Source organism: Elaeis guineensis, chromosome 1 (assembly GCF_000442705.2).
Source record: "Elaeis guineensis isolate ETL-2024a chromosome 1, EG11, whole genome shotgun sequence".
NCBI classification, from domain to species: domain Eukaryota; kingdom Viridiplantae; phylum Streptophyta; class Magnoliopsida; order Arecales; family Arecaceae; genus Elaeis; species Elaeis guineensis.
This window is the reverse complement of record NC_025993.2, coordinates 156,133,898-156,143,190: the sequence shown is the minus strand read 5'-3', so window position 1 is coordinate 156,143,190 and position 9,293 is coordinate 156,133,898. Positions and strand designations below refer to the sequence as shown.

Below are 9,293 nucleotides of genomic sequence, written 5' to 3'. Positions count from 1 at the left end.
CAAGACCTAAACTTGAAACAAAGTTGGAATTGGCTCAACCATGCCTCAGTCCAACCCAGACCTATTTGCAGCACTAGACAGAAGTAACTGGATACGGAACATCCTACATTTTGCACCCAACCGGTTGCTTCATCCACCCATATAGAAACGGAAGGTTGACCATCGAAGCACACTAAAATGGCTCCTATTAGCTCAGGAAACGGTGACAGCGGTAATCATAGCAAACTATGTTGGCCAGATAGAAATTAAGTGAAACCATGAGACAATAATTAAGCTCTCCTCACGAATCACTGCAATGAGAAGTTCTACATTATTATTATTATTAGACAGACATGGCACCTCCAATCAGAAACAAGTTCTAGATTTTTAAGACAGAAGTCCAAAGCAGATAGCAGTCAAACTTATTAGAGGCCATGCATCGTCTCCCTGGTGTCTCAGAAAATAAATAGCAAGATCACAACGTTAGGAGATTTACAACCATGCAGGGTTCTTCAATGGAGTCACAACTGCCTTAATCTGTAAGTAGTTTTTGAGGCTATCGATGCCCTTTTCTCTTCCTTGCCCGCTCATCTTGTAGCCACCAAAAGGAATCGCAGCATCGAAGACATCAAAGCAATTGATCCATACTGTTCCAGCTCTCAGGGCACGCATCAAGGTGTTGGCAGTGTCCAGGTTGTTGGTGAAAACTCCAGCTGCCAGCCCGTAGCGAGTGGTGTTTGCCCTCTGTATGACCTCATTAAGATCACTGCCATCAACATGAAATATGATCATTACCAACAAAAAGGAAATCAAGCAGCAGGTCTACTCCATAGCTGCTTAAAAATCATTTCTTCATGACTAGCATCTAGAAGTGGTTATCGGTATGTTCTCAGCAAGTACTCTGTGAGATGTTCTTAGGTTTGTCTTAACGCTTATGGACCTTCTATAGAGTATGGAGGAAAAGAAAAGTAAGTTTCTTATTATGAAAGAAAAAGGAAATGTAGAACAACAGGTTCATCTTAAGCACCTTCCCTAAACATGCAGTGTTTACAATTGAGGCAAACAGTCATCCGAAAAAACCAATGTCTGAAATCACAAATTGAAAGATGTACTTGGAGAAATGTACTCACCTGAATTTTAAGATTGATTGAACTGGCCCAAAGATCTCCTCTTGTGCTATTGGCATTCCATCCTAAAAAGCATTGTGCAATGGGTTTAGGTCAAGCATGAATATACACTTTCCAGGAAATTTTAGTGATACAAGTGAACCATACCTTCACATCTGAAAAGATCGTAGGCTGAATGAAGTAACCCTTGCTGCCTAATCTGTCACCTCCTGCTTGAAGAGTGGCCCCACTGTCAACACCAGATTTGATGTAGCGCATGATCTTGTTGAACTGCTCCTCGTCTATCTGTGATGTTTAAAAACCACAATATGACATCACTATCAGCTTTCTGAAGAATAGACTGCCGTACAGGTGCATTATTTTCTTTGAAGCAGTTAAGCTGATCAAAGGAAAGGTTGAGCCTGATTTTCTGAAAATGTCAAGGAATATGTCTACTAGTCTTCTGCAAGCATTCTGCATATAATGTATCCACTTCTGTCACTATGGTTTCTTCAGCTTAAATATAACATTGCATCAATAATTTTATTTAATAACATAGAACAAGCTTTTCCAAGTAAATTCTCATCCTTTCTGCAGACTTTGATCAAATGAAACAGAACGTGTTTTTGATTTAGTCTATTTCAACTCCAGAATGAAGCTAGTTGCTATTTAGTGATCTTTTGATCATAAAAACATTGTTGAGAATGATGACTATAAGCACCTCAAAAATATGAGTGATAGCCAATTGAAAGAGAAGAAAATTCCTTCAACGTTTATATATGAAAGGGGGTCAAGTGCACAAGGTTCCTACTGTTGTGGGATTTGGGGAGGGTCAAATATCTGCAGCCTTACGCCGACATCTGTGTTTCAAACCCATGACATCGAGGTCACAATGAAACAACCTTAATGTTTTGCCAAGGCCCTCCCCCTTGATCATCCGGACATGAAAGAAGAAGAGAGATTTAAACATACCTGAGGACCTTGTTCAACGCCTTTTCTGAAAGGGTCACCAACAACACGCTTCAAAGCACGTGCTTTTGCTTTCTCCACAAACTCATCATACACCTTCTCATGCACAAATGTACGAGACCCAGCACAACAGCACTGTCCCTGTATCATCACAATTGTCATCATAACATCATTCTCCAATAATGCTTTTAGGTGTAAACATTAAATGCATTTTATTGAACAAACCTGATTAAAGAACAAAGCCATATGTGCAAGTTCCACTGCATGGTCCACATCGGCATCATCCATTATGATCATAGGGGACTTGCCACCAAGCTCTAATGTCACTGGCTTAAGGTTGCTTCTTGCAGCCAATTCAAGTACGATCTTGCCGGTATCAGTTGATCCAGTAAAAGCAAGCTGAAAATAAGAAAAAAAGGGGCGAAATTAGAAGATATAAGAGGGGTTAGAAAAGGACCAAGTTTTTCACATTAACTGCAATAGAACTATCTTATCATGTATGGGTAGTATTCCCTTCACAATCATCAGAACGATGCATTCACTATACGACTACTGCATGTCATCAGCTGCAATGGAAATGAAAACTTGATGATAAGCATTTCAACACATCAACCTCCAGGTACAAAGAATCATGCCTTTCTTCTTTTGTTCTTTCTTCTTTTTGAGCTATTTATGATCAATTTTCCAAAAAAATAAAAATTAGGAAAATTCTATAGGTAGCCACAAGTGCTATTGCATCGTTTATTTCTCAGGTCCCTCTAAACAACTCCTAGCTACACTGGAAAATTTAGATAGTCCCTTTTTATTTTTGAAAGGAGCTAACAGGTTCACATGAGCATCTGAGGTAACTTGATTTTCATTTTCATAATTTCATGCTAGAAGTGATTCAAAATGGTTGTCTTTGAATTTCCCTAAAAAAATATAAAAAATTATCTTTATGCATTGTTGGTGGAAACACGTGAAACCTGTATGAAGCCCTCAAGGTCACCATAGAGCATAGGCAAAGAGCACATTGTGTGCAATACCATACTCTTGAACAATGCATAAACGGCACACTACAATTAGGAAGTTGATGCCTGTAGTATTTTTCCAATTTCCAACTTTTAATTTTAGATCTAATCTATAAGTTGATGCCCCAAGGCTCATCATGGATAAAGATAGAATTTGAATTTTTAAGCACATAGGAGCATGCAAGTCTCATCATGCAAAATCATCTAGCATGGCTAGATTCCAAAATTTAGTAGATTTCCATTAAAACATTACTGGCAAATTCCCATTATAAATAAATACTTTATTATAATCTTACATTACTGACAAATTCTATATATTGGTAAAAGAATAAGTTTGTGAAATACCTTGTCAACCTCCATGTGACTGGCAAGAGCTGCACCAGCAGTTGGACCAAATCCAGAGATTACATTCAAAACACCCTCAGGAATCCCAGCCTAAAACATTTACCCACAAAATCATTTAAAATCCAAGGGAAGTGAAAAATTTGAGAATCGATCATGTGTTTTTAAAGAACAACACCAAGTTCCTGTTTCATTTTTTTTCCTTCTTTACCAAATATCAAACAAAATGAGTACATAGGATGTGAACAGACAAAGCAAACTTATTCAACTGGAATTTTGATAAAGATGTGAGAAAAGGAAAAGGAGAAGGCATAACAAATTCAAAAGGGAATCAGATGGCTATACTGGACAGCTATCAACTGGAACCAACATATCATCAGCACAAGTTGCAGCCAACATACATCAGAAGTTGGAATAATTCTATGCTAAATTCAGCCACATCATGTGAAAAGAATTGTTTGAGCTTGGAAGGATTAAATTCATTTTCTGTATAACATGGAAAACATTTGCAGCATAACGTTAATTCAACATAATGAAGTCCATAACTAATCCGTACATACTATAACTATATAAAGAGGACTAGTATTGGATTCCTCATACATGTTCTTATTATGGCATTTATTACCCCCTCTCTTCTAAGAATTACTAAGGATGTCCTTCATTTGAAGATTTTGCCAATATAAAGACAAGATGTATCATCAGATTAGTAAGATGGGATCCATTAAAAAGATGCATCCATCTCACAGATTTTTTTTAATTACAGACCTATATGCCATATTCAAACATCAAGACTCCGAGTTATAGCTAAACAGTCTTATATCTATGTCAATTGGTCAAGGGTGAATTTATGGCCTCAAGGAGAAAGGGACCCACTCACTCTAGCCTTATTAGCAGATCTTGAAGAAGAAAAGTTAAACATCAGAAAGATGCTATTGAAATTTCCAATTCTACCTGTTCAAAGAAAGTGAGATGCAATTACTGCACCAACCTCATGCAACAGTTTGGACACGTAAAGAGCAGATAGAGGAGTTTGCTCGGCGGTCTTCAATACTATGGCGTTCCCACATGCTAATGCTGGGCCAACCTTCCAAGCAAACATAAGAAGTGGAAAGTTCCATGGGATAATCTGTCCCGCAACACCAATTGGCTCGTGCAGGACTTGCACATGATGCGGACCATCAGCTGGCACAACAAGTCCATGTATCTTATCTGCCCAACCTACAGGATATCAAAGAAAATCGGCACATGCATGATTCAGTCAACTAATTAGGTTAGACAAAATAAAATATTATCCTATTGCCACTATCAGCTTTTATGCTCTACCAGCATAATATCGCATTAGACGGACCAACATTGGAACTTCTGCATTGGCAGCCTGTTCATAAGGTTTCCCATTATCCCAAGTCTCAAGTGCTGCAAGCTCATCATTATGTTTCTCGATCAAATCTGCGAACCGCAAAAGTATGCGTGACCTTTCCTGAACCAAAGAATTTCAAGAGAACATGTCAATTTGGCAAAACCTATTGAATGACACTTCGATGAAATTATATGAGATTGGTTAGGCCTTGAGATGCTAAATAGAAACAGAAGTTTCAAAGCATTACGTAGCCAGTCATCTTCGGCCATGGTCCTTCATCAAATGCCTTGCGAGCAGCAGCAACAGCATGGTTGACATCTTCCACATCTCCTTCAGCAACATGGGCAATCACTTCCCCAGTCCTAGGATCTAATGTTGGAAATGTCTTACCTGGGAGCAGTGAAATTTCCAAATGTTAGTTTACCATACAATGCGCCAACGAACAAGGTGATCATTGCAGATTTGATATCCCAATGACCAGAAGACACTTCATTTAGTTTACAAAAAAGAAGAAGGTTTTATTATAACAAAGCAATGTACCTGATGCTGCATCTACGAATTGCCCATTGATCAGAAGCTGTGTGTGGTGTACTTGAACCGGTGGCGTGATCGGTTCTTCAACTGCAACTGCGGTGCTAAACCTTCGAAGAACCCCCGATGCAGACGCATGTGTTCCATCTGAAGATGAGTATCATAAAATGCAACCAGATTCAGTCAAGACACAGAAAAGTATTCCATTAGAATCACTTGATTATGATGCATACTGAAATGAAACCGAAAATTTAAAAGCAGGGAAAGTCATAGACCAAAAGAACAAAGAAATTTTAGCTAATTGTCAGAATGTAAAAAGCACATATAGGATAAAATAAAATAAATGCTGATTAGAAAGGGTTTTCCTTTCTATTCTTTCTTTTTCAAAGCGTTTATTCATCCCAACAGGATATGCAATAAACACAAGCGAAGGAAAAAAAAAAAACAATTTGTCCCACTGTCTTCCATAATGTGAACACCCGTCTTCTTCTTCTTCTTCTTCTTTTCTTTTCTTTCTTTTTTTTTTGTTTTAAGAAGAAGAAGAAGAAGAAGAGGAAAATGAGATTAACTCGGTTAGCCTTTACCATCGACGAAAATGAGACGATTTATTCATAATGAGGAACAAATCATCCTGATGTTTCAAAGTCCAATCGGGGTCATTCAAAAACAGAGACAAATCTTTTTTTTGAGGCAAACGGAGGCTGAGGAGAAGCCACCAGACTTTATTGGTGAAGAGGAAAGGAATTTACAGGGGCTGCCTCCATTGCTGCAGGCCAACAGTCAACTATGACAGCCTACCCAAAAAAAAAACACCACCCCAGATAGGTGGAGAAAACAAGAATAAAACTGAGCCTCTAACAAGAAAACAGAGAGAAAGCCTCAAAAGGCCACTAGCTTTAAGGAATAGTATCCGGCAGGTTTCTGACATGATTCCAGATTTTCCCATGCTCCACCAAGAGGTTATCTTTGCAGAGACAAATCTGATGCGGCGGATAATTGGCAAAAACAATCAACAGAGCTTGCCTTCCAATATGCATGTGCTGGCAGAGAAAAATCTGTACAGAATCCTTTAAAAAAAATTATTCTTCCGAGTTTATGTCTGATATATTTCTGTAACTTCGCAAACTTACGAGATGAAAAACGATAGGCACAAAAAAAAAAAAAAAAACTTTTCTCAAGCAGAATGAGCCCATAAAAAACAAAGAGGATAATTTATTCCTCCTTTTAAGTTGATTTCCTCAAGATCGGATGCTGGAATGCCAATAACCATCTGTGAAGTGAAATGGTTTGGCTCTAATGAAAAATGTGAAGATCAAACATCGAATCATGTCTTCTTCTTCTTTTTTTAAAGAAAAACGTCGAACCATGTTTCGGTTTCTGATTACAGTCACTCAAACAGAGCCAGACCGGACGCAGGGGACTTGACTGGCAATAACAAGTAAAAGATTTTGCTATCCGATGTGCATCGGCTCGCACCAAGCTACATACCCAAAGAAACTACAAAACTGGAGGGATAATTATAACTTTTGGAGATTTCCAGAATCCCTGGAAGCGAAAACAAAAGTAAACTTTGCTAAAGTCTAAAACAGAGGAACCTTTCGATCAAAAAAGGGGCCCCAAAATCGCAGTTGAAGATCAAAAAACCGACCCTTTTTTGCAAAAGGAGTAATTAATCGATCAAAAATCACGAAATCAACCAAAAATCCAGAAAAAGACAAAAATAAGTCGTCACGATGAATTTTTTTCCCTCCAGAACAAGGGGAAAAATGACCAAAGACAGCAGTTGAAGTAGATATCACCCCAAGAACAAATTTTGGCTGCAGATGGTCAAAGAAAACAACTAAAAAGCCACTTCTAAACAAGAAAAACGTGAAAAAAATAGACGGAAACAACACGAATCGTAAAGGATCGCAGTAGAACAGGGGATCACCTCCGCGAAACGGAGAGGTGAGAGAGCAACGGGAAGAAGCGGAGAGAGAGCGCGAGAGAAGAGAGGACGCAAGCCTTCGCACCGCCGCCATGGCGTTAATTGCCGAGATCTCCACTCTCCTGTTAGTACTGTTCTTCTGGGAGCGAACGATCCCTGTGATTCTTTGCGATCCTACAATGGGGGCCGGTTGTTTATTATCTCAAGGCTGGCCCCCAATCGGCGAGGAAGGGCATAATCGGAAATAAATGTGACTACAAGGCCATTTGCCAACGACTTTTTAAATGAGGACAATTAAAAAGCTTCCAATAAATTAATTTGTTGGATAATACTGTCAGCAAGGGCCAAGGCGGCGTCGGTCCGGTCTCATTAGAAAATAAAATAATATTATCAGCCTGGAGTTCCAAATAAAATAATAGTCAGAAGGCTAAGAACGAATTATAATTAATATTTTTAAATAAAAAAAATTCTTATTAATCAATAAATATGGATAATCCTCGGTTCTCATTTTCTTTTGTATTTGACCTTATCATTGTTTCCAAAGATAAATAAATAAATAAATGTTTTGTAATTTTTATTATTTGATGTGTAGCCGGGCAAGGCACAGTCGCAGGTTTACCCGCGGGTACAATTTATGGAGTCGCCTGGTATGCCACCCTCATCCAACCTGCGTCCTCCTGCCACCTTTTTTTTTTTTTTTTTTAACAAAAAAAAAATTTAGGGGGACAATCTATTTTCTCTGAACGTGATCATAAGATCTCAATCTTTATTAAAAAATATTCGATTCAAGATGAAATTTGAATGAATAGACGATCTCTTCTTCATCATATGAACGAATTCAACGGATAAATACATCATCTCGGTACCATCAAAAGTCAACGAATCAAATATCATTTTCAGACGTTGTATCCGAACCATCAGGATACGCTCCATTCGACAATCATTTACGTCCGGATATTTAATCGCAGTCCGATATCCCTCATTTTGCTAGAACAAATTGTGAGTTAGTCCTATTGCCGTTTCGAGCAAAAGTTGTGCCACCCTCGTCCCACTTGCAACCAACAAGATGATATGGCGGAGGAGGATGTGGCCAGGAGTGCAAGTAGAACCTTGTGACTCGACGGTCGTGGGACGTATCTATAGTTGGATAACAGAAAGGTAATATGAAGCCTAGAGGTAGCAACTGGATCGGATCGAGTCATAAACGGATCGGATCGAGTCATAAATGGATCGAATCAAAAAATCGTCAATCCAAATCCGATCTGTTTATTAAACAGGTCAAAAATTTAAATATGAACCCGATTTATTTATTAAACAGATAATCCAATCCGATCCGTTTAATCCATTTGTTAAATAGGTCAAATTAGGTTAAATAGATTAAACAGGTTAAATGAATTAAACAGATCAGATTAAATAGGTCAGAAATAGGCTAAACAGATTTTAAACAGATTAAAAAGATCTTAAATAGATTAAACAGGTTAAATAGATCAGATTAAATCGGTCAGAAATAGGTTAAACAAGTTACGTAGATTATCTTATTCAAATCGATCTAGATATTAAGCAGATTAAATGGATCAAATATTTAAAATCTAAATTTGATTTAATTATTAAATAGATTAAATCGATTCGTTTATAAAATTTATTAAATTTTTTTATAATAAATTAAATATGGATCGAATTAATAGACCATACTGTATTTCGCCGGTCCCAACGAAGCCGGAAAGAGTCCCACAGAAGTCCTTTGGGAATTTGCATCACGGGACACGTGCAATGTCTATCAGGAACTAACAATTCGAAGGAAACGAACAAAAGGAGTGCATGTATATCTAAAATATAACTTGGAAAAAAAAAAAGAGAAAATAGAACGTATTTCCAAGCGTTTTCGTTGCCGGTGGAGATGAAGATGGAGGAGAGATAGAAAAGGGGGAAAAGGGGGAAAGGAAAAAGAAAAAAAAGAAAGCTTGAAAGGCAAAGCATTGAATGAAAATAGTCATGCATCGATCCTCCCTTAAATTGACAAGTTTGCTACTTGAGTTTTGGGAAGAGTGGGCTCTTAGGCTAGAACACCATCC

General features: G+C 38.0%; 1 protein-coding gene across 1 annotated transcript; it reads right to left on the bottom strand.

Annotated features, from left to right (window-relative positions):
* Window positions 1–269: 269 nt before the first annotated feature.
* On the bottom strand, window positions 270–7,431 carry LOC105039198 (aldehyde dehydrogenase family 2 member B7, mitochondrial). Its single transcript, XM_010915274.4, has 11 exons — window positions 7,225–7,431; window positions 5,304–5,441; window positions 5,011–5,153; window positions 4,730–4,883; window positions 4,395–4,624; window positions 3,410–3,499; window positions 2,280–2,453; window positions 2,058–2,195; window positions 1,254–1,391; window positions 1,110–1,171; window positions 270–745 (listed from the first exon to the last, which is right to left on the bottom strand). Exons 1-11 carry the CDS (start codon window positions 7,313–7,315, stop codon window positions 472–474), a joined length of 1,632 nt encoding a protein of 543 aa, XP_010913576.1. The 5' UTR covers window positions 7,316–7,431; the 3' UTR covers window positions 270–471.
* Between the last annotated feature and the right edge of the window lie 1,862 nt (window positions 7,432–9,293).